Below are 24,814 nucleotides of genomic sequence, written 5' to 3'. Positions count from 1 at the left end.
CACAGTAGTCGTGGAAACAGCCTACAAGGAGTTCGTGACCGAAGAGTACCAAGAGTGGCTTGCTACTTCGCCGTACGAACGGTCTCGTACTGCGTATATGATACATTCAGTTCCGCAAAAAGATATCGAACCGTTGACAAGAGCGCTGCGTGAACGGGCCGCGTACTTGTTTGTGACCAGTGCGTCTTGCGACTTCTACGGGCAGTTTGCCGAAAGCTGGCCTAAATTTGTCGCCTCGCTAGCACGGCCCTGAACGCAAAGGCCGTCAAATTTCTTGAGCGTTGGTTGCGATGGTCGGTGGCCGTGTTGCAAGAGGTCGCAGAAGGTGCACATCTATGCAAACCTTTCTCCATGAGCAGGCGTCGTTTCCTTGGACTGATTGACGGTCAGGAGCCGCTTGATGTCGCGATTGCTTGGGTTTCAGACAGTCTTATGACTACGCCTTTGAACCTAGTCCGCTAGTTCTCCGACCTTTCTCTTTCTTGCTCTCCTAAGGCTTCCTCGATAGTAGCCCATATCCTACACCTGTTCCAAAGTCCGTCAGGCACGTCAAGTAGACGCTCGTCACATCCACTGACCCGAAAGCGTTTCTTCGCAAGAAGCTTCGCGGCAAACTTCCAGTCCCAGCGAGCAGTAGGGTCCAGAAGTGCTGCATGTGGAGTAGTAAGATGCTGCTCGATCCACTTGGTGTCCAGATCCCAAACATGCGGATGTAGACTTCCGTCCCGGAGGCTGTCTCGCCAGAAAGCGGAATCGAGTGGTATCTGCAGAGCCAGCATCTTTGAGGTACAATGTAGTGCTATGACAGACTGTATTGGAAGGTAGCTGCACACCACATCCAATAATTCCGTCGGCAGGCGCTCCAATCTTTGGGGTTCGCGCGTTGCTTTTGGCGTACACTTGGATTCGTCTCTACGACGCGGCGAAGTCTGCAATACTTTATGTACGAAAGAGGCGATATCTCCCACTTCGATGGGATCGGTGTAGAACTTCTGTGAATCATTAATGGCGAGCTTGGAGAACATGTTGTGGTTACCTACATCATACTTTGCGCCCCACCATTCTAGCCTGCTCAGAGCCAATGCGCTCCTAGGTCCATAATCGCATGAAGAAGAACAAAGATCGAAAATGTCGTTTGATGTCTCGAGTGGCTCGTCTATACGGCATTTTCGTCGAATGAAACGCGCACTCAACAGTCGATACAGCAGTTTAAGAGCAGATGTCGGCACAGTATCCTTCCTTCTGGAGTCGAAGTGGTCGATGGCTCGACAACTGATCGCAATACACGATTCATGTAACGGAAACAAGGTTCGGTAATCCGGTGCATAACACAAAGCGTCGAGCCAGATATCATCTTGGCCAGCGTCGCCAACAATTCGAAAATAGCCCGATCCAGCCATGTTGAAGGACGCAATCTCGGAGAGGAAGATGCCTGGTATCTCAGATACGTTGGTCGGCCTTGTCCGGACTTTAGCGCGTGAAGATAGATGAGAGCCGCTTCTTACGTCGATCCTTCGCTAGCTACCGTATGTTCAGCTACATCTTCGATGCTACCAAGAAGACGAAGGCTGTATAACCACTAGAATGCGCGAAATGTCAGCAGTCTATAACGCTTGTTTGAGAACAGATAGTTTACCTGGAACCGCATGTCTTTTGGGTCAATATTGTAAACATCGCCTTCGACATCGAAAGGACCACCACATATAACGCAGAATCTTGAATCCTCCATGGCGCATCGCGCATCGCTCTTCCAGTCATCCGCGACCTTCGAGGAAAGTAGACTACCCATGTTGATACTGCGCGATGAGATAGCAGCTGGCAGAGAACCAGCGGTGACGGCGGTTGTTGATCCGCAAGATGAGAACGCCCCGTCCCGTCCACCTAATTCAGTCTGACAGGAGGCGCATCCGCATCAAACGCAATATCCAGATGAACAAATGTCGGCAAGACGATTGTGAGACGCCAAACTGAGTGAGCGTCGCTGGATAGGCTGATTGCGGTAAATCGATGACGGTAGTTCATTCCACCGTAACCCAACTAGGTATAGCGTTTCCACAACTTCTGAACCGGGCTGCGACAGCTGAGTATTGGTGATTTTATCCTACAAATAGCGTCGCATTTGTCATATCTGCCAGCATGTTGATGCATGCGATTGGACTAGTTTCACAATGAGGACATGTATAGTTACAAAATATGTCGTGTGCACGGAATTCCGCACATTTCGCAACAAGCGCATCATTTGTAGCGGAACACCGATCGTCATGCGATATCTGATTATGCCTTACAAAGTCTCTACAAGATCTTCCCACTCGGCATCCAACATGTACCCGTGTCCAAAGTCTTCTTCACTAGATGATGAGTAAACCAAGTCTGGATCGCCTTCTGATGCTAGGTAAGTGCTGACCCCTGTCAACTCACGCAACCACCGATCGATTCTTGGTTGTGAGTTGTCTGCTTCAGAACAGGGTCTCTCGCCTGGCTTCAGTACATATGCGTGTCCCTCCCAATGTATACGAGGCATTTCACTGCTTGGACGCCAGCCATGAAATGTGGTTTTGATGGGCCCAGATGCCTCTGCAGCACTCCCAACTTTGATGTTAATCCGGTCATCTTCATCGAGACCGTTCACACTCGACCAATCGCTCATGTTCGATTGATCGTTTGAATTAGACTGAGCGACCATGCCCGGTTGATCATCCGAACCAAACTGATTACCAACGCCCGGTTGGTCGACCGAATCAGACTGATTGTCCATGCTCGATCGATCGTCCGTATCAGACTCACTGTCCATGTACGACTCGTCGTCGGTACCAGTTGGGACTCCCATGTCTATTTCATTTTCCATAGTTGCTTGATAGTCCTCCATATACGAGTAAAACTCCATCTTCATTAGGCCCCTGAAACCTTCGTCGTGAATGGCGATGACCAAAGCTTTCAGCTCAGGTAGGGCCTGCCTTTGAGATGATACCAAATCGTGAAGTTGATGGCTATCAGGCGTCGTTTCGCGATGGGTGGGATGGAGTGACAAAAACTCCAAGACTGGAGGTAGCCGCCAGCACCAACGATCTTGCTCCAATATCTTGCACTCGTAGTTTATGTTCATACCGGGCTGATACTTGTGCAAGATGGCCCCAACGTCCAACATCCTCCACACGTCCACATTTGTATCCAGTCGCCTCAAGGCAGTGAAGTGTCTTAGCGATTCGATTAGATGGCTGGAGTCACTATCTTCTTCTTGCGGAGTCATCCAACTGGGTACGATGTCCAGATACAAGTCTTCCAGAGTGTTTTTGAATGAGTCAAGCATGGTGATAAGCTCGCTCGCTGTCAAGTTGTAAGGGCCCATAGCTAATCCGTATGAAAAGTATAGCCGCTTTAAACGAGGGGACGCTGAGAGGAGCTTTTGCATCTCCACGCACGTGAAAGCGCAATTCGGAAGATGAAGAGCAGTGAGCGCCCCGAGACCAAGAGGTAGAGCAATTGGCGGCGATTCAAGGAGGTCTCCTCCAGATTGATACCAACAGCTCCCTCTGGCCAACTCTAGGGTTTGGAGCGAAGTGTTGTCCATTATCTGGTTCAAAAAGGACGCAGACCATGGTATAGCCCTATCATTGGCGGCGGTAAGCCTGACTAGCTTTTTGAATCCATGCTTAGGCAAACGCCAAGGTAGTATGATTTGGTCTGGGTTCATGAGAACGGTGTGCAGCTCAAGTACTCGAAGATTTGGGAGAAGGGCCAGAACGAGTGCGACCAGTGCATCTTCATGCCCAGCACGCAGAATCTGGCAGAACATGAGATCATGAGGAGGCCACCCAGCACCCTGGCTTTTCTTCATGAGAAGCTCTGTGTACCAATCTCGCTCACGCCAATCTGAAACCAAAGCTCCCTTTGAGGTAACTTCCGCGGCTTCATATGGGACGATGATGTCGATGACATCTGCGGCCTTTGCAGCTTTCGTATACGCGTCGTACAATTCTTCGGATATGATCTCTGGACGGGGTCCGGCGAACTTAGAGTCCCAGAAACCGAGCTTCATCTTCCTGACATATTTTTCCGCAATGTCGGGCCTTGCAAGGATGCGGTCGATGAACATGGAAAGCGATTTCCCGTGAGGCTGTATGTATTCTCGGTAGAGTGACGATTCCGCGTGCTTCTGAAGTTCTTTACATGTCAGGCTCAAGTTGAGGAGATCAACATGTGGAAGGAGCGCCGTGATGTGCTGAGCCAGTTCGGCTGGTAATTCAACAAACAAGGACGACATGTCTGAGAGAGAGAGAAAGAGAGCTCCGGTCGTGCTCAAAGACGCTGGCGGATTACTGCTGGATGCAGCATGCGGATGCTAAAACAAAGTATTGATGTGGCACGACGTGAAAGTTGGGTGAGGTAGCGAGCGGCGCCCCCAAGATCCGAGGCCGGCTTGCAGGCAGCCCACCCTTGGCCCGCGCACTTCAGCCCGGTTATTGCGCTCTCATGGTAGGCCAAAGACATGCCATCGCCATTAACCCTAGTCCAGCTCATATTCAGTATGCAGCCGTTTCGTCGGCAGGAAAGAGATGGTGCAGATGGAGGTTGCGCTGGTGGCGGAAAATACAGTTCACGACCAGCCCACTCGTTTCCGGGCATAACCACTACGTCTTGACGCATATTGGTGTTGCGCCGGTCAAGTCGGGTGGTCATCGCCTATGCTGCGAGCTCGCGCATTGTTGGACTAAGAGGATCATGTATCACGAAGCAAGATAGCAGAGTGCAACGCCGCGGTGGTAGATGCGGGGAAAGCGATCACAACATAAAGCTGAGATCGAGGACGATCGTGAATGGTATCCACACGCAAGCATGGATTGCAAATTTGTTCTATACTGGTCACTGTCTCGCGACATGTCCAAAGACTGCCCATGATGCTGCCACAGCTGTCGGTGACGTGTTGCTGCCGCTGACCTTGGAAAGGCTGGTGCGTGCTAGCGTGGCATTCTCGCGTCACAGGGGGCGGGCAGCACTTCACGTCGTCAAACCTCCGCTTGTCACTCTTCTCAGGCCGAGAGTCAGGTCACCATATCAAAATACACCCTGAGTGTTCGCTTTTCACGTTGTATTTTCCTTCTTCTATTTTCTATTGTCCATGCTCAGCACCCTTACGCGTGTCTGCCAAGCCCAGCATCGTCCACCACCGGGAAGCAACCCTTGACCGAAAATGTGGCCTGTGTCTCGACGTGAGGGCGGCAGTCCAACACTGTTCAATGATGCGAAAGGCTGACCGGGGCGACAGTTGGAGCAAGCCAAATGCTCCTATCGCACGGCTTTTTAGTCGCAACGCAACCTCAGATCCATTTCTCGAGACTCCGACGGTCGTCAGGCTCATGCCTGCCATGGTATTCCTCATGGTATCGTGTATCGCCTCCTGCAGTCCTGCTCTGAACAACCTGGCCAGAATTCGCCCCATCAAGCATATCTAGCTCAAAAGGACCGCCATGTGCACCTCTGCTCTTGTCCGCACCAACCCACCCACCGACTGGAGTTCCTCTGCGCTCTTCTCGACGCGGGAATAGATTTGTGTTGTACGTCTGCAACCTAGCGCCAGCAGGACTCATCGTTCTATTCTGCCCTGGGAGCATCGGTACGGGAGGCGGCAGAGGTAGATCTTCTGCTGAGCTATCACGAGAGTTACCCTTGAGCACGGAGCGAATATTTTCTTTCGAAACGATGCGCGTAACGCTGCGATCAGACTCATCGCGCAATAGCTGTTGAGGACGAGCGCTGCTGGCCAGCCCACGTGTACTGTTCCATCGCTCGGGGCTTCTGGATGACACGGACGGAACGGTATGCTCCATTCCGGGCCATGGTACTGCTCTGGGCGGAGAAGTACCCGGCCACGCAAGAGGGTTTGGTGTCGCCTTGCGATGGATGTCGTTCGACGCGATACGCAGATCGCCGGTATATGCAGTTGGCTTAATAGGCACAGGAAGCCTCGTGACTGGCTTTGAGGGCTGAACGCGTTGCGGATCTCTCGCAGTGTCCTCGCGTACAGTTTTGAGCTTTGTCAACGAGATCTCGTCGTCCCAACCACTGCCCTCGTAGCTTGGAACCCGTGCATCCTGGTGTGCTCTTCCCTTCTCGATCGTTGGCGCGACCCGCATCTCAGGCTGGTACTTGTGGTGCAGTGGCTGTGGTAGAGCACTCAACTGGCCCATGGGCGAATATATCGATTCGTCCGTGTCGTCGCACATTTGCATGCGCTGATGGCTATCGGAAAGGATGAGAGTGTCTGAGTTATGGGTTGACGTGTACACACTCTGGTCAGATGGCTTGCGCACTGTATCAGGACGGGGCCATGGCGTGATGATAGTGGTATCCGTTGAGGCGCCACTCACATGCCTCTCGGTTGACGAGGGCTCGGAAGGGCGATAAGCTGGTGTTTCATCAGGTAGATGGATCTGTCGTGTTACACTATGCAGCGGACTCTTCGGCTCCTCCTTCGACGCCATTCTGGACATGCCTCGAGACAGCGAGCGGCGGATGCTATCTGAGTACCGTCTGATTGGGCTCTCGCTGCCATCCTGGTCTTGTCTGCTGCGGTCCTTATCGGGAGAGCTGCTCTTTCCTGGGCTCCGGCTACCGTCACGCTTTACCACCTGGGGCTGGAAGGACCTCACTTCGCCCGTCTTCTCTGCGGCCTTCCTGCGTTCTGCTCGGGCTCGCTGTTCATTCAACCACTCCTCCATCTTATGTTTGAACTTGGGCCGTTCAACCAAACCGCCATACTGAGGGTACACATCGCGAAGCTCCTTCTCGGCGTCGTCGTACTGCTTTCGCGTGAACACTCCAGCACCGCCAACACGCTTGTGGAATGTTGCCCCTTCATCACTGACGACCTTTTTCGGCAAGGAGATTATGCGGTACGGCGTGGGCGACATCAGGCTTCCTCCAGGTACCAAGACGTTGTCCTTGGGAAAAGCGAGACCAGATGGGCACCGCTCTTCGATGTAAAGCGCGAGGCGACCGTAGTGTCGTCGGCCTTTGACACTGTAGGAAGCGCGAACAGCATTGACGATCGGCACGAAGACTGCTTCCCAGGCTGTGCAGATGTTGCGGAGCTCGAAGTAGTCAATGTTCCACGGATTGCGCGACTTGCCGACCTTGAATACCTGCAGCAACCAGGCGAAGAGGTGTTTCTCGTACGCCTCCACAGTCCAATCACTCTTGTCGATCACTCCATGCACGCTGGAGTCTGATGTGTACTCCGCGCTGTACTTGTCGGCGCGTGGGTCATAACGATGTACACCTTCGTCGAATCGTGTGTAAAACCACAACAGGTCTGTGCGAGACACACCGTCCTCCCCCTCCTCTCTGGCTATCGCCGTTGCACGTGGTACCGCCTCCGGTTGACGCAGGAATATCGAATCGCGGAATACGGCCCATGGCTCTAGAAACGCAGCGGTCGCGAGAAAGCGCTCTTCGAGGCTGTCCAAGTTGGGGAGTTGCAGTAGCGACAGTGCTTGTTTGAGCTCAGGTGAGATCTTCTCCTTCTCGCTGCGTGTAAAGAAGTCGCGCATGTTCTTGAGTCCTGAATTGGTAGGAGAGTGCGCCATCTTGGCTGAGTCGTGGGCGCAACGATTGCGGCTTTGGTTTGTGGGGAAGGTTTGGGCTGTTGTTGTTAAGTGGCAGGGCACAATATCGCTAGCGCTGTTCCTTTTTTGCGTCTCGGTGAATGCAGATTTATTCAGGCGGCAAGATTATAAAATCTGGCTCGGGAACGCAAGGTAGCGAGCGGTCTCACCTTCACTAGGACCCCGAAAGTCCGCCGCCATACGCTCCGCATCTGTCGGAACTGGTGGCCAACGAACCTTCCGAGTGGTAAGATGCATTCGGTCGTGCAGCAGTGATGCCAATATCGCGACTACGGGCTAGCATTCACTTCCATAGTTGCTGCATCGACGACGACCCCAAGCCCCGTTGTTGCGCCAAGCCGAGCTAGCCGGTCATACCTTCCATCATCATAAGCTGCGAATCTCTGGTATCCTCTTCTCTTATCTGATACTTCTGGAACTCGGACTCACTGAAAGCAGCACCCCGACAATCACAGCCATGCTCTACAGTATTCCCGTGGTCTCCTTCCTGGTTTGCGGCGCGCTCGCTGCGGTAGTCCCCAAGCTGGACCATTTTTCGAGCCTGCCAGATCAATCTTGCATCATTCCACCCATTACTGATGAGCAAGTCGAAGCTCAACTGGCCGCTCATGCTACGGATATCACGGATACTGCAGATACCACAAACGGTCAGGATACAACCCAGTATGGCGGTGCTTCACTGTTCAACTATATCAATTGGGGCGGTCCACAGAAATGGACCGACATCGTTTCCCCAGGTAGATCACTGGTTGCTTACTGCTTCTATTCTGAGACGGACCGTGCCAGGCTACTTGAGCGCGTCGAAGCAGCTGTAGCCCTCTGGAAAGCTGCTCTAGGCGGAGAGCGTGGCAGAGACAACGGGCATGATCTTCAATTCAACGAATGGTATGACTACAAGGCGTCCAAGCATCACTTGTGCTATGATCCGAACCCCGAAAATAAACAACAGTGGAACCCTTCGTTGCCGACTACAACGTTGGTGATCATTCTGTCAGAGAAGATGACCAACGGAGCTTACGCGACTATGGGGGCTGGCAGCGCGACTGATAGAGGCAAACCCTGGAAACTCCGCTTGTCAATCGGCCCAGAGACGGCTGTCCTGGTCGTCGCGCACGAGATTGGTCATGTGCTCGGTATGTCTCAAACAAACAAATATCATGATCATTACTGACACTTCAAGGCATGGGTCACGAACACCAGCGCACAGACCGCGACAAACACGTTGAGTTCGATTGCAAAAAGTTGAAAGGCTACTCGGACGCGCTCGCTCGGGCCCGAAAGGCTCTCCCGCAATTCAAGGACCACCAGCTATGTCTGTTCGCAGACTACTCCAAGAAGTTTCAGTTTCCCGCTGTCCACTATACCATGTCCGTGGCTTATGGTAGCCCTGCCCAGTACTGGTGGATGAAAGCTGATACCGAGTACGACGTGGACTCTATTATGTCGTATAGCAGCTTCCAGCATGCCAACGAAAAGTGCGCCGAGGGAGACCACCCGGAAGAATGCCCATTGAGGAGGTGGAAGGTGCCTGGAGATAAATCGCAAGGAATAGCGTACATCGAAGATGCTGAAAAGCCGAGTCCAGGCGACGTCCGCTGGGTCCGCACCAATTACCCATACCAAGGACCCCATATCGACTCAGTCGAGAATGCGGGCATACAAGATGAGAATGAGGAAGCCTCAGATGAAGACTTTGATCGAAATCCATACATCGAGCGAGGTAAGGTGACTGGCGAAGATCCCAAGGTTCTAAGGATGTTGGATCGTCAACGGGCGAAGCTGGTAGAGGAAGAGAAGGCTGCCAGAGATGTTGCCAGTGCTGCTATTTGATGCAGTTGCTCAAATAGTCCTAAAAAGTCCGGGGCGCCACAAAGGCCGTGCATTCGAGGCTTGAGCGTCCGGCGAGTGTTTTCCAGTAGCGATGCTCTTTCACCAGAATGAGCATTGTGACTCAAATGCGTAATTGGCCGATGCGCGTTGCAGTCGGATTGCCCCTTGTGATCACGAGTACATTATGGCATCTGCACTTATCTTAAATACTCCCTTACACTCCCTATCTCCAACATTCCTTTGCTCTCATCAACTGTTTCTAGTATCATCATGAGATACCTCCCGGTCTTTGCGGCGGCTGCCATTCAGGCGATAGCGGCGTCTATTCCCCCAATGTCCCCTATCTTCTCAGGTCCATGCGCTATCCTACCTCCGTCTAACGACACCGAAACTCCAACCTATGATGGTATGGAATCTGGCGCTACATCTCTCTGGGGTCACGAAGGCAGTGGAGGCCCCAAGAAGTGGACGGAGCTCTACATCAAGGGCATTACGTTGATACCGTACTGCTTTCCGACAGAAGAACATCGCAAAGCAAATGTTGAGAAACTAGAAGCAGCTATCAGAGTGTGGATGACAGCTCTCGGCGGCGGACCGTCGCCGGGTACAAACCACAAGATCATCTTCTCGGAGTATGTTGACTTCTCACAGAACCCAAGGTACTGCATAGATGTCAACAGTCCAGCTGAGAGCAAATGGAATATGGCTGTACCATACAAGACAGTCGCCATCTGGAAGGACGATGGCGTGGGCAAAGCCGCGGCCGCATCCACTGTGGGCATGGGTGATACGCCGGGAAAGCCTTGGGATCTGAACATGTGGATAGACGTAGAGGCCAGCGTCACAACTGTAGCACACGAACTTGGACATGTCATGGGTACGTTGGACATTTCCCGCGATCTCGGATGTTACAAGATTGACAAACAAAAGGAATGATGCACGAGCAGCAACGCTCAGACCGTGATAGGTACATCCATTACGACTGCACAAAGCTCACCGACTACCGCACCGCCCTCGCACGCGCGCGTGAATCCGACCCAAGCACGACGACCGACGAGCTGTGCAACGACGTCACAATTGCTGATAGATACAACTTCAGCGGCCGCTCCTACACCGATACTGTTATGTACGGGAAATCCGAGGATGGCTGGACACTGAACCCTGACTCACCGTACGATGCGGATAGCATCATGCACTACCACAGCTACATCATGGGTAATGAGAATTGTCTAAATGGCAACCAGGCGGAGTGCCCAGTAGCGCGTTACAGGGACAGTACGAATCATGATCTCGGATATGAGATGATTCCTATGTGGTCTAGGCCGAGTTCGTGGGATGTGGCGTGGGTCAAGACGCAGTATGGATGGAGGTACAGTGGTGCTGAAGGAGGTGCGCAGGATGGCGGGGAGATTAGTGAGGCTCGGTTGAAGGAGCTGATTGAGGAGGGACGAGAACGATATGTTCAGAGCCAGATGTAGGGCAAATCTCAGCTGTGCTTGCATATAACACTCTCCTCAAATTTTATTCCTACATGCAAGCGCTAGACCAGGCGGGTTACGGCGACGATATCCAGGTACTAGAAGCTCAGGGATATGTAACTCGTGGATGTTTCAAAGCTCACAGCAGTCGACTGACATCCCTCACCTTGTTACCAAGCGCGTTGAGCAAGAGCCTCGTTGGTCGTCCCAATCACTCTTACCTTCACCTCGCTTCTAGTCTTTTTAAACAACTTCAAACGACCTCCTCATTACTTGCTTTGGGTCTTAGCTTTAACGCCTGATTGTGCCGTCATAATAAGATGAATGAATCCCAGCAATCTCTATCCTCTCTTTCGCGCGGGTTGGGCGACTCTAGCGTCGTCTCGGAACTGCAGACTAAATCACCCTCTCTACAGTCTGTTACAATGGAGAGCAACGAAACAACTCTACAAGGTGAGCATGAGCCAATCCTTCTTCATGAGGGCGACTCACGCATTCACAGGCTCACTGAAGAGGCGCAGACTCAGCAAAGACGAAGAAATTATAGCAGCGATACGAGACCATCATTAACAAGAAGAAGAGCTGCTGCTTCGACTGAACGATGAGATTGTGATGCTCAGGCGCGATGCGATATCTACAACACAGTTCAATCATATGATCGCCGAGCAAGCAGACGTGGCAAAGGCTCTCAGATGCGAAATTGAACAGCTGTCAAGGCCTAAAGGCACGTGCCCCAAATTCACGGTGAATATGGGAGAAAAGGCCTTTCCTTGGTTCCTCGTGAAGAATGAACGGTGAATGCACTAGTGGATCGGAGAGCAACCTTTCCGTGTTAACATTCCCATATTGCTGGCAACCACGACACCAACACAAGCAACTTTCGTCAAGTATGGATCTCGACGCCATCACCGCCGCGATGACAGCGGTCAGCGTCCCCACCGAGGGTGCGCCCGTTGACACCAGTGGCAGCAACAGTGAGCCAGATGGTAGAGCACAGGGTACTTCAGCTATCGACTTGATCGACCTTACCTTGGAAGTACCCAATGTCACTGGCAATTATCCCAAGACCCTCGTTCTCGACATTGGCGGCCGCAAGTTCAAGGTCTCGCGCGATACCCTGCAGGCAGAGTCAGGCCTTTTCCGACACCAACTCTCCGGCCGCTTCCCTTGGGAGCCTGAGATGGACGGCTCGTACTTTCTTGATGCCGACCCCGATCTCTTCGAGCACCTATTGCGCTTTATGCGCCGCCCCGAGGTACTACCGCTGTTCTATGATGCGGCTAAAGGATTTGACTATGATCTGTACAATCGTCTGGAGGCCGAGTCGCAGTACTTCCAGATCAACGTGTTGCATGAGTGGATCAAGAACAAGGTATGTCGCATTCACTGCGCAGATGTATTCCGCGCTAACGTATGTGTAGAAATACCTCAACGCTATCAGAGTCCAAACCTACGACGCGAACATCCGAGGTATCGGCGCGATTGGCCCACAGTGCTTTCCCGCGAACAAGACCGAGGACTGGTATACCATTCAGAAGAAGCAGAAGATATACCTTTGTCCTCGTCACATCCCAGCTCACAGAGGGCGTCCGGAGTTGTGTGGCATGGCATGTCACAAGAAGCAAGCGGAGCACGCGTTGGAGTATGAGGAGGAGTCTTATCTGGAGGTGGTAAGCGTACAGAAGGAGACTGTGTTCGACGCGAAAATCTGCACGGTGGGGTGAACCTAAAACTGACCTAGCGACTGTATGCGCAGTGAACGTATCATAGTCTAAAGGAAGGGACAAAGACACCGAGGACGTCATGATTTCATGGACATTGTATCTTACAAAAGCTGGGGTACATTCTCAGGTGGTTTGGGCGCAATAACCTTTCTCTGTTCAGTAATGCCTCTATAGCGGTAATTGATCTAGTGATGTTAAGATCCGGAGATGGTGTATCCTCCGCATCGTGATGAGTTATCATACCACGGTCTGCGGACAGATTCTGAAGACTTCTCGGTCGATGCGGTGAGCAGATAGGTTAAAGCATAAGTAAGTCGGGCCGGAGGCGCGCGGAAGGTAGATGGACCGGAGCCCTACAGTCGTGCTGGCAAGTAGGTACCTGTTTGCCCGCATGTCCAAGACGCCATTTCTCAAAGACGGGACGTCCCGAACGACGGAACGAATTTGATTGGCTGTGCGCTGAAGCTACTCCATCACAGGTAAAAACCAGCTTCTTCGCAAACATGTAATCTGCCCGCTGCCACCGTGAGGGTCAGGATGATTAGAAAGGCAGCATGCATCCGCTCCACTAAGCTAATTATAGTAGCTAATGTCCGCTTCTCCCCGGAGCGCGCAAAAGCGAACGGAAGGCATCTCTAAGAAGTCCCATACCGAAATTGAGACCAACTCTACATCTCGTCTGCGCGACTGGAGCCAATACTGTGACCTGTTGGCATGAAAGCGCATTCTTCAAATTGAAATCGGATGCATGTTGCCGACCTGACTGCGCAAACCCCTCCAAGAATCATTCGTATTCACTCCTTTATCACTACTCGTGGTCCATTCGTTCCATTCATCACAATTTTGACCTAACCATGCATTCACGTACCATCCTCTCGGGCTTGCTGCTGGGCGCATTGCCCTTCCAGACTTCGGCCCAAGATGACCCACCAACAGACTGCACTGGTGTCAATGGCATACGCCCAGAATGTAGCAGCCAGGAATCCGCATACCAGCGAGACTTCTTCTACATCGGTGGCGGCTACGTCGACTCCGGCATTCCGGGCCAGCAGATGTGGAGCGACCAGCTTTATGTCGAAAAGCTGACTCCCGCCAGCAAAGTCAACAAGCCTTACCCGATGGTCTTTGTCTCCGCAGGTGTTAACTCAGGCGCAGAATGGCTGAATACGCCAGATAATCGCAAGGGATGGGCTTCCTACTACCTTGATCAAGGCTACCAGGTCTACATTGTTGACATCGCTGCCAACGGCCGAAGTGGTCAGCAGCTCCTCTTCAAGTACCCTCTACGCCTTGGATCTACAGACACAATCAATGAGCAGGGCTTTACAGCTCCAGAAAACTTCGACCAGTACCCACAAGCAAACCTACATACACAATGGCCCGGAAACGGATCTCGTGGAGATCCAGCTTTTGATGCCTTCACTGCCGCCAACGTTCCCATCTCTTCATCGAACGTGAACGTGGAAAACACTATGCGCACATCTGGATGTCAGCTTCTCAGTATGATCGGCCAGTCATACACAATCTGCCACTCAGCTGGCTGTACGTACACGGCTATCTGGTCGGACGCATGCCCTGATTTGCTGCGCGCCAACATCAACGTCGAGCCCGGCAACATCCCACATACTTCTCTGATCGGAAACGCGACTGTTGCTGGCGTCGGTCGTACTGCGGCGCGGCCTTGTGGCCTCACATACACACCGCTGCAATTCGATCCACCGATAACTAACTGCTCGACCATTACCACCACTGAGGTCGGTCCAGACGACCCTGCCAAGCGCTCCTGCATTCTGCAGACTAGCACCGTCCACAAGCTCACCCAACTTGGCAAAGTTCCCTACATCATGATCACAGGCGAGGCCAGTCCGCACATCACGTACGACCACTGTTTCATCGAGTACTTCAAGCAGATGGGCCTTGCCAACTACCAGTGGATCAAACTTGCCGACATTGGTATCAAGGGCAATGGGCACTTCATGTTCCTGGAGAAGAACAACCAGGATATCGCTGCGGCGATCAACTATGGTCTCGGGCAAATGAATGAAAGCCCAGTTGCTCCAGGTCATCCCGGCCTTCCTATATCTATGAGATGAGGGAGGGAGCTGGCGATGACTGCTAATGGCGAATCTGATGTATATAATTTGAAGGTCGGCTGCAAAATAGAACTAGCATGCTGCGGTTTTGGCTTCGTGTCACTTCCGAATCGAGTGTCGAGACACTTCATTCGCTCCAGGCCAATGCTTGCGTCCTGGACTGGTTAAAGACATGCTTACGGCGTGTTGCTAACGCTAACGCTTGCTGTCCTTTTATTTAGATGGAGAGCGGGAACGACCCAAGCAACACCCTATCAAGGACCCACGGGCCTTGATAACGTTCATCGTATTTACATGCGCTGTCGCTAGTCCCCTCTTAACTCTGATCCGAGCGTGTGTTTGCGTCACTTCAGCGTTGACTTTCTGCTTTGGCGAGTGTTCAAGCTCATCATCTGCCGTGATTTCCTTCCATATATCCGCGCGACTCGGCCTTCGGGGGTGGCATTACTGCAATCCCTATGATGTCTTAACAGGACGTTGTCCTTGTCACCATGGTGCGTGACCCTGTCCAGGGCTCGTAGGCACTCATTTAGCAGAGACCAATGAGTAATCTTGCTGGACCTTTACGGAGTTCCTGCAGCAACAGAGGGGGCGTTTTGTCGGGCGTTGGCCAAAGCCTGGCGCATCAATCATGTTGGTCTCTTCGATAATGCGCGGTATTCCATGGCTAGCTCACGTCTTGTTGAAAGTTTTGGGCGCTTGCTGACAAGCGCCTGTCTTGCGCACGGTAGGCAACCGAATCGATAAGGCACGACTGCCTGCATGGCCATGATTGGACGAGTTGTGCAATCGGATATTTGTCCGTATGTGCATAATACTGCAAAAGGTCTTCTGCGGTAATCTGGGAAGATCAATACGTCCCGTCCATACTCATGCTCGACTGTAGTGAGGGTGACATTGAAACGTCCGGACTCAAGGACGGGTAGGTAGAGGGGGCAGACATGGAGCGGTCGTGCCACTCCTCGTGCTCCTCTTCTGGCGAGGAAAGCTCAAGCAACTTCTGCGGCGACCCAGCGGAGAGTCCAAGCATAGTGAGCTTCTCTTGCAGTATGCTGATGACAGCAGGGTTGCCACCACGAAAGGAGGCTAGGACTTGCGCTAGCGAATGGATCAGATCTCTAGGTCCAACGTCGAAGTGCGATTCGTGGTTGAGAGAAGGCATAATCATCATGACGTCTGCAAGCGAGTTGGCGACATCGAAAAGCTTCGACTCCTGTGTACATGTTAGTGAGACTCTACTTTTCTAGCGAGATACTCCATACCATGCCGGGTCCATGCGCCTCGATGCTCTGGCGGGAGAGGCTACTCAGATTACTGAGGACGTTTTGAGCGACTTTGGCGGGAAAGCGAAATGAGAACTCCTCATCCTGGCTGGCGCGACTGCTCAGATTCGTTACATTGAGTGCATGCTGCCACAAGAAGATGCGCATCCATTGCTGCGTCATTGTGATGTCTGCGCGCTGGAGCTCGTTTTCGAGGCTGCGAGGGTCCTCATCACTGCTAAGCTGTTGCTGAGCTAATGCAAGGGCATGGCGCGCAGCTGCTGGTTCGGCGGTTATGGTGACATCCAAAATGTTGAACAGCCGGCAAAGTTGAACAAAGGCAGGTGTGACTGATCCATCGTGCAGGTCTTCCAGTCGAGGGAGATTAGGGGCGCGCTTGAGTGTTGTTGGCACGTCGTGTTGCAGAGAATGTGCTCGCTCCGTGATGAAGAGGAGCCAGTATACTCTCAACGCATATTGCGTTTGCTCCGCGGTCATGTGTTCGTAGTGGTTCGCCTTGTGCAATCCTATGATGTGTGCTTTGAAGATGGCCTCTCCAAGCAACACTGTGGAAGCATTCATCCTCCCAACGTTTGCTGAGTAGACATGTAGGAAGAAGCTGCTCAGCAAAGAGAACACAGTGACGTTCTCCAGATGATCGCATTCGTTTCTTGCCTTTTTTGCTTCCATCTCAAATGTGCCACTCGGGACGCTGTAGTGGCCCTCCAGTGGACTCCCCGATTCGTCCATAGAGAACTGGCTCACTATAGCAGCAGATATGGCAGTGGCTAATGCATAAGCTTCCAAATCATCGGGATGAGTCAAAAGACGTGCCGTCAGAGCCTCTGCATCGACCACCGGCCATATACCGTATCCGCGTGCCGAATAGATATCTAAATATTGCGATAGGCAAGCAATCGATATCCTCTGAGGCTCGTGAGGGGTGGCGGAGAGGGTTGGACTCAAGATATCCGGCCAGGCTTTGGGTTCACCATCGGCATCGCTCATCAAAGAGATGGGGTCAAGGTAGGTTAGCTCGGTAGATACTGGGCTTCCAGCGTCAAAGCTCGTCTCGCTGTTGCTTCTTGACCCCTCATCATGGGTGCCCTTGCTGCGTTCCTGCAGTCTCCTGATTGCGGCTTCCGTGGTCCGTCGTGGTCCTTTTGGTCCGCTTTTCCCATGCGTTTTCAAGTAGGTGCAGTCCCAGCTAGCGGCTTCGCATCTTGAACATGGCTGGTTGCCATCACATCGCACTTTCCCTAGACGAAGGAAACGTAATGTCAGTCGTGTCACGAGCGTTGACATGCACCTAACACTCACTGACAGAACAAGGGTCACACGCTCGTCGCGTTCCTTTCCGTGGGGCCATGGCCATTCTGGGGCCAAGGTACTAGCCCGTTTAGATAGACAGCCTTTGCGAGACACGGGAAATCGTCATCTCAACATGACACGGATGGATCGGGATCATGCACCAGACTGGTGGCGTCTTTGTGTGAAGGTGGACTGGAATGTATTTCGGGAGAAAACGATGACTGAACGAAACACAGAGATATAGAGTCCATACAGAACGATGTCGTAGGGGAATGGATGCGGCTGATGCTGGAAACAAAAGGTGGAGATGCGGCTGCAGGTCGGTTGATCCTGCCCACTTGAGGGGGCGACATGAACCAATCAGGTCTAAGTGCCGCCGTTGACCGCTGTGGTGCCCTGGGCCAGCTAATCGTTCCGACAAACAGGCCGAGAAACTATCTTCTAGAAGCCCCATGGAAGGAAACACTCGCCGACCGTGCATGGAAAAGATAAGCGAACTGTTATATGATTCGATTACTGGCCTTCTAGAAGCTTACCGAGCGCGTCGTAGTGTAGTTCCTTTTGAGCATGGCGCTGGACACGGGCCTGCGATGATGAAAATTTTGGTGTTGAGGGTGCAATGCAATGCGCTGTCCCAGCAGATCGACCAGGAATATTCTAAATCGCGCGTCCGCATCCGGCAAAGGTGGTGATTGTTCCCCTGCTATAAGCCGCAGCATCGCGTCCATGATGCGGCTACGCCCGGTGTTGTAAGTAGAGGCTGTGTGTGAGGCTGACTTGGTGATGGAATGCGCGTACGTGACGTAACCTTGCAATGCGCCATTTCTTAGCGCGCCCGACAGCGGGCGCATCAGCCCTTGGGATCGCGCGCCGAGGTCGAAGACGCGAACTATCCTCGTGCGACTGCGGCCGACTATTGTACCAGACAGCGGCACATCCCATAGCCATCTTGGAAGTCTTCTAACGCTGGTTATTGAGACCGTGCTCTGTTCCATGGAATCGTTGGTGTATCGAGGCTCCAGGCTCTGGAAGAAACACGTGGATATAGATGTAGCAGCATTGGGCTACCCCGCTGATGATGGAGGCTCTAGGCCCGCAAAAGACATATGTTAACTGTTAGCAGTGAAGTCAGGAGGATTAGGGACGACTGGAGACATGCATCTCGTCACCTCGAGCCACCTCAAACGGTTATACAGAGAGCCTAGACCACTGGTGGCGCTTCCTGCTCACGCGCTGCGACGTCAAATACGCCACACTACACCATGAAGGCTGGGATCATGCCAAATCTCATTGGAACCGGCGTTGGAGGCCATCGCATTACTGTCGGCCAACTGGACACAGCAGATTAGACAACAGGGAGTAGTGGTTCAAGACGTGACTCGTCCAGAGTCCTCTTCTGGATGAAATTGCTAGCAACATGGCCCTGGGGAGACTTGCTCTTTCGTTCAGACAAGACGTTGCATCACGTGCGCGTGAAGCACCTACCACGATTACTTTCCATACTCACGTGGCAAAGTTGCAGTGATGCGCAGCAGCGTGCAGAAGTTCCGCAAGAACGACGCAGCGCTGATTGTCTAACATGGCTGCAATCCTAGCCACAGTGGGTCACGAGTGCTGTGCCAGAGAGATCTGGAGCGTGCTTAGTGAGGTGGTTTGCTGGAGCGACTGAATTCTGCGGACTTGCAACCGGTGTAGATTTCCAAGGCAGAAGTAGTGCCGTCTTAACTGCCTTGGTACCCTATGAGTTCATACGACCTTCCGCCTCGATGATACCGCGACGCGACAGAATTCAGCACTGGATGCGACAGCGACGTCATATCTGCCTGGTATCCGAGCCGCGAAGGACAGTACGTCCGTTTCATATGGTAAAATGTCTAGCTCGCATGTGGGGGACTTATCAGAAGTGCTGGCAATACGAAAATCCGGGGAAGATAGATTGCATTTCTCGCTAAATTCTGCGACGCAATTTAGGCATATGAGCGCTATCGCAACGTCTACGGTTGAAGGTTTACATTGGCCTAGATGGTAACATGACGATATCGCTGCTGCGAATACGCAAAGCTTAGAATGATGGCTGGTGGGCGCAGAGATGCGTGGATTGGACGGACCTTGGGCGGTTCGGAGTCGCTTAGATAGTCCCAGCTAAATTTGGATTTCGACGCAGGACATTTGGATGAGCTCCTCCTCTGTAGCGATGTCAGTGGCGCCGTAGATACGAGGCTGCTGTCTATATAAACATTGATTTGTGATAACCAAAGCGACATCACTACACAAGCCGTCAACTTACTCGCTCACCTCCATAAATCTCCGAGATTCCAAACCAACACCTCCATTGATCGAAATCGCATCATCTGTCATCAAACATTAAGATGAAGGTTCTCGTTCTCTTCGCCGCGATCGCTTCCATCGCTCTCGCTGCGCCGAAAGACCCCTACCCAGCAAGTAACTGCCTATGTACGAACTGCATGTGAGACAAACACTGACTTCGTACACCCATCTTCAGGCACCATGCGGAAGGTCGGACCCGTCGGGAATTTGCACTACCAAAACGACTTGTTACAAGAAGGGTGGCTTCTACGTCCAGCGCGACTGCGACTTCTATAATGTGCTCGATATCGGCTGCTGCTACTCAATTCCGGATGAGAAGAAGTAAGGGTCATGCCAATGCGGCGATGAGATGGGACCAAAGGAGGTGGTGACTACGCATCGGAATGAGGGAACTGGGAGGAAGCTCGAAATATCGCCCATGGGAAAGCTCGAGAGGTGCGAGTATGTACGTTCGAGAATGCGATTGAGCTGTGTGCACAATCATCGTCCCATCGAAGCACCCATGATGTAACAATCCTATGGATGAAAAGCCTTGAACAGCTAACGGTAACTGTCGCGGCCTCTCGATGCTTTGGGCACGCGTGACTGTGGTTCAAATGCCTGGACGATGGCTTAGTAGCGGTGCGTCGCGCATACCACCAACGTTATGAAAGGGCCAGTAAGATGGCATGATCGGAATCAACGGAGGCGTGGTTCAATGTGACGGTCGATGGTGAAGTAGAGTTGCGCGTGCGTTGCGCATATGTTGCGTGCATCCGAACAGCGCGAAGTCGAGTGAAGGATCAAGGGAGACGGAAAGAAGCAATGACCGAGGCATCACTAGGTCATGGATGCTCATTCGTCGGTCGGCCGCTACCGGAACGCAATTCCGCATCTCCCCGTTTGTCCACGATGGTCAAAATAGACGAGACTAAAAATTCCTCATCGTTTCTCATGCTCTTTCTGAATCGCCCTGGTTCTGAAATAGACGCCCCACTTTGCTGCGAGGTGTTGGTAATACAACGCCATTGTTCATCTCGTCCCGCCTGTTGAGCGTCCCCCACACTATTGTCAACACAACGCCAAGATGGACCCAGATCCAGGTACTGAAAGCTGTTAAGCGCTATCAGAGGCGCGGAAGGCTAGAACCACGTTGCGACGTGAGAGACAAGTACGTCGCCTTGAGATGCGCTTCTCGTCATTGCGCGGACTCGGTGGTGCTCATGAGCCGGTACTCTCATGGTGCATCTGCTGGCCCATGATGACTTCGACTGACGCACCGACGTCCTTGGTCTTCCTTGCTCATCTTTCTTAGGAGTCTCGAGGCTAATATGGCTACTCAATCACTACACCACCGCGTGTCTACCAATAGGACAACGGAACCACGAGGTACTTGGGATCAAGACTATCGCGATCGGGAGACAATGGAGAGTACAAAGCGCAAGAGGTCGACCGGCGAGCGATTGAAGACGCGCAAAAAGACAAGAGTGGATAGTCTGGCTGTGCCAAGGCAACGGTGTCCTCTCATGGAAGTGTTCCACGAATATGGCTTGCTGGAGATGATCATATCAAGCCTATACCCAGACGACCTCATGGCGCTACTTCTATGCTCAAAGACCATGTACAAGACGATACTGCCGCATTCCAGTAGCTTGGAAAACTTGCTGGGCAAACTCAAGTGTTCTGGTAGGGGTGTACGGATCCGTAACAAGCGTCACAAGAAGTCGACCTTCTTCGATGCTTATGACTGTACTGAGTACATCAAGTGCGGCGCAAAAGAGTCAGATACGGAGTGTCGACCTTGCTCAAGATGTAAAGTTAGCACCTGCGACGAGTGCCGCATCCACTGCGTATACCAGAGCATCTACGAAACGCCATGTGATGAGGATGAGTTGCCCAACTTTAGCGGCTTCATCCTGTTGTCACCCTCTGAGATACCTATTCTCAGCCCAAACCACATGTCTAGTGATCACTCCGCGCCAGAGTGGGAAAGCCCTGCGCATGGTTCCAGTGCACCACATCACGACCAGGGCTTCATCGACGTTCCTTTTGAAGAAGATAGTTTCGGTCTACCCGAGTGTGTCGAAGAGCTCCTGGACTTGGATCTCGGCAGTCACACCTTGGCCGCATCGGCGTCTTCAAACGTCGTGCACCCCTCGCCCGTTCTTCGAGCCTTATACCAAGCAACAGAGCAAAGGAAACGATGGTTCTGCAACGACTGCCTCCCAAAAGACGGTTCGGATAGCCGAAGTAGTCTTCAAGACTCCCAGTGTCAGTGCACTTTGCGTAATCACTTCCTTGACCGCTGGCTATGCCTGCGCTGTTACGAAGCGGAAGAGTCTAACCTTGATACAATATTCGCCGAACACAAGGAACATTGCGCCTGTGGGCGACAGGTTGGGAACAAGACCTGCTTGTGGTGCTGGGGAGAGGTGACGCATCCGATGCTCGGGTTTGACGTAGTATCGAATGGAGACGCGGAGGAGACCGTTTAGCAAAAGCGCACCGCCCCGGGCGCAAACACTCTTCATGTCGCATAATCACGCGTCATTTGCTGTTAATCTCTGTATTTGTACTGCGTGTAACAATACCCTGTATACTTCTGTAATCTCCAACTTCTTGTTGTCATTTGCTCATCTAGTCCGGTTTCGATGGTTGCGATTAAGAGTATACCCCATTTACATGAGCACACATTATTCCTCGTATGAGAAAGAGTATGCATAGCATCCAAGGAAAGGCATGAAACCGTTTTGTTTACTGCGTCCTCTCAGTCCCAGACCCAACTTGATGCACGTCGTGTTTGTCAAAGCGCCCCTGCACCAGACGCGGTGGACCCCCGCAAGATATGCATGTTTGCGCGCCATAGCTCACGATCTCTCAGCGTAGACACTCTATCGTCTTGTCCACCTCCATATAACGAGCCATCTCATTCAACTGCTGCTTCGCCACGATTGACCCATTTCCAACCACCATCTTCAACTTCTCCTTCTCCTTCTTCAGGTTCCTCTCAATCCTGCGCTTCGCGTCCCTGTGCAACACCAGCTCCTCCCGCGTCTTTTCCAAATCCTCGGTAAGATATGGGAGGCTCGGTTCGTCGCGCTCGCGTCGAACGCTGATTTCAAGATCGACGGCGATGTTCATGAGGTCGCTGATGCTATCGCTGTGGAACGCATAGGTGGCGATGAGATTGTTTTGGTAGTCTGTCAGGATGGGAGATGGCGGCGGTGATGACTCGGTAGTGGTAAACGATGTCTCGCTCATCTCCGTGTCGCTCCAGATATCGTCCATTGTTGCTGGGGTGTGCGCGTTGAATTGATATTATCAAGGTAGGATAAGTTTTATGTGACGGTTGAAGCCGCAATTTTGACGTTGGTCGGATATATATCTCAACGTGTGGTGCGTTTGTCTTAGCTTAGTGTGGTGAGTGAATGGTCTGGATTCCGCGGTGAATCAGGATTCGCACCACCGAGACATTGAAGTGACCACGACAAGAAACATAAAGGGTGACCATAGAGGAGAGAGTGTGCAGACGGTGTATAAGGCAACTTGAGATGCGACAAGAGAGCGGTCTGGTGTTGATTGAAGACTATGTGCTTCCTTGCTACGTCTTGGGGGCCACGCTTGTAGTTGCCCTTCTCTATTCTAATGACTGGAGTTGTCGCCTCATTACTAGGGCCCAACACGACGAGGATGCAGTGTTGAATTTGGTACAGGCCTATGAATTCTGGGCCTGCCGATCTGGACCCATGGCCAAGTCAACCTTACAGGGAAGTTGATAATGGTGCAGGGTAAGAGTCTGAGATTGATTCTACTGCCTAGGTACCAACACTGCTAATAAGTTCTCGTGTAACACGATCGCAGATGTTGTGACGATGGGTCAATTGCCAGAGCAAAGTGCCAAAGGAAGTCTGGTATGCGAGCCCTGCGGCGGACGTGGGATCCTCTTCTGCGATTGCTGTAAGCTCGTCGTTTGTAGCGAAGGTGCCAGATTCGTCTTCGTCTTCAATCTCGCCGTTGGTGTCGTCGTCGGTCTCACTGTTGATCTCATCGTCGGTGTCGTCGTCGATCTCCTCCGTAATGGTCTTTGGCGGCATTGCCTGGAGTCGTGATATAGACGCGCAGCGGTGAGGAGGTCACAATGCGCAGTTTTATAGAGAGCAGCGCGGGTAAGTAGCCCCAAGTGTTGTTGCGCCGGAGGGCAGCGCTAAATAGAGGCTTGGAGATATCGCCGTGGGAGGTGAGGGGAGAGAGATGTGCGGGCGGAGGCGACAACGGTCAGGGCCGTACCCAGATAAGAGGTGGCACGATTCATGCTCAAGAGATTAGGCACAGTTACAATGTCTGATATTCCGCTTTCATAACATCTACCCACATGACTGTTGAACAACACCTGGATCCTCTGTCCTCCTATGCTATGCACGCTCGTGGTCATGCATATGGGCAATCCACTCCGCCTCGACCCAGAACAAGACACTACAGTGTTAACATATTCTCATTTCCGCAAAGATGAACACCTTGTGATAGCCACGGAGTGCCAGCGACATCTGGATTTTAGAGAAGGCGTCGCAGAAGTGGACTGGTTTGTGTTCGGCGTAATCGGTGCCGGTATTGAAGTAATCGAGAGCCCAACCGCACGCATTGCAGCGCGTCATTAGCGAAAGGCTGGCAGGACATTGTGATGTTTCCCAAAGATTGTTGAGTTCCTCTAGAGTTAGATTTGGTAGGAGGGATTTCCTCTTGGGGGAACAGCGGACAGCACGAGCGGGGCAAGGCTTGGCGCGTTTGGAGACGCGTCTTCCTCGGTCTGCCATCTCTCATCACTTCACACATCAATCGGCCCCCGTCACACCGACCGCTCAGCCAGTCCTCGACCATGACATCGAATGTCAGCGCCATGGAAATCGACGCATCGAATGCCTCGCACAGCTCGCACGCCGCGCGCGCCCCTCAACAACTCGCCCTCCCTCGCGACGCCCCGATCCCTGACGGCAATTTCGTAGCCCTCGACGTAGACGGCCGCAAATATCGCATCCGAAAATCCGACCTTATGAGCGTTCCTTACTTCGACGCTCTGCTTGGCGGTAATTGGGCTGGAATCGATCTGTTGCCCGACGGCTCGCTCCCCATCGATACGGACCCTGAGATCTGGCCAATACTGTTCACCTATATCAAAAGACCTAGCACATA

At 52.4% G+C, this 24,814-nt stretch overlaps 8 protein-coding genes across 8 annotated transcripts; 5 read left to right on the top strand and 3 right to left on the bottom strand.

Moving 5' to 3' along the window:
- Positions 1-5,315: 5,315 nt before the first annotated feature.
- Positions 5,316-7,583, bottom strand: J4E87_005974 (uncharacterized protein; the record flags this gene model as incomplete). Its single annotated transcript, XM_049377579.1, has 1 exon — positions 5,316-7,583. One exon carries the CDS (start codon positions 7,581-7,583, stop codon positions 5,316-5,318), a length of 2,268 nt encoding a protein of 755 aa, XP_049232620.1.
- A 496-nt stretch (positions 7,584-8,079) lies between these two features.
- On the top strand, positions 8,080-9,452 carry J4E87_005973 (uncharacterized protein; the record flags this gene model as incomplete). The annotated part of the gene is made up of 2 exons (XM_049377578.1): positions 8,080-8,755; positions 8,803-9,452. The coding sequence occupies 2 exons, from the start codon at positions 8,080-8,082 to the stop codon at positions 9,450-9,452; spliced, it is 1,326 nt and encodes a 441-aa protein (XP_049232619.1).
- Positions 9,453-9,860: 408 nt separating this feature from the next.
- On the top strand, positions 9,861-10,930 carry J4E87_005972 (uncharacterized protein; the record flags this gene model as incomplete). The annotated part of the gene is made up of 2 exons (XM_049377577.1): positions 9,861-10,329; positions 10,383-10,930. 2 exons carry the CDS (start codon positions 9,861-9,863, stop codon positions 10,928-10,930), a joined length of 1,017 nt encoding a protein of 338 aa, XP_049232618.1.
- A 916-nt stretch (positions 10,931-11,846) lies between these two features.
- On the top strand, positions 11,847-12,654 carry J4E87_005971 (uncharacterized protein; the record flags this gene model as incomplete). Its single annotated transcript, XM_049377576.1, has 2 exons — positions 11,847-12,302; positions 12,352-12,654. The coding sequence occupies 2 exons, from the start codon at positions 11,847-11,849 to the stop codon at positions 12,652-12,654; spliced, it is 759 nt and encodes a 252-aa protein (XP_049232617.1).
- An 854-nt stretch (positions 12,655-13,508) lies between these two features.
- On the top strand, positions 13,509-14,747 carry J4E87_005970 (uncharacterized protein; the record flags this gene model as incomplete). Its single annotated transcript, XM_049377575.1, has 1 exon — positions 13,509-14,747. One exon carries the CDS (start codon positions 13,509-13,511, stop codon positions 14,745-14,747), a length of 1,239 nt encoding a protein of 412 aa, XP_049232616.1.
- Positions 14,748-15,597: 850 nt separating this feature from the next.
- Positions 15,598-17,017, bottom strand: J4E87_005969 (uncharacterized protein; the record flags this gene model as incomplete). Its single annotated transcript, XM_049377574.1, has 2 exons — positions 15,598-15,960; positions 16,010-17,017. The coding sequence occupies 2 exons, from the start codon at positions 17,015-17,017 to the stop codon at positions 15,598-15,600; spliced, it is 1,371 nt and encodes a 456-aa protein (XP_049232615.1).
- Positions 17,018-19,689: 2,672 nt separating this feature from the next.
- Positions 19,690-19,973, top strand: J4E87_005968 (uncharacterized protein; the record flags this gene model as incomplete). The annotated part of the gene is made up of 2 exons (XM_049377573.1): positions 19,690-19,758; positions 19,824-19,973. 2 exons carry the CDS (start codon positions 19,690-19,692, stop codon positions 19,971-19,973), a joined length of 219 nt encoding a protein of 72 aa, XP_049232614.1.
- Positions 19,974-22,504: 2,531 nt separating this feature from the next.
- Positions 22,505-23,721, bottom strand: J4E87_005967 (uncharacterized protein; the record flags this gene model as incomplete). The annotated part of the gene is made up of 3 exons (XM_049377572.1): positions 22,505-22,920; positions 23,136-23,342; positions 23,451-23,721. The coding sequence occupies 3 exons, from the start codon at positions 23,719-23,721 to the stop codon at positions 22,505-22,507; spliced, it is 894 nt and encodes a 297-aa protein (XP_049232613.1).
- Between the last annotated feature and the right edge of the window lie 1,093 nt (positions 23,722-24,814).

This window comes from Alternaria ethzedia (genome assembly GCF_023757985.1).
Source record: "Alternaria ethzedia strain BMP 0044 chromosome Unknown scaffold_13, whole genome shotgun sequence".
In the NCBI taxonomy this organism is placed as follows: domain Eukaryota; kingdom Fungi; phylum Ascomycota; class Dothideomycetes; order Pleosporales; family Pleosporaceae; genus Alternaria; species Alternaria ethzedia.
Note: the sequence above shows the minus strand (reverse complement) of the source record. Positions and strands in the feature narration are given on the sequence as shown.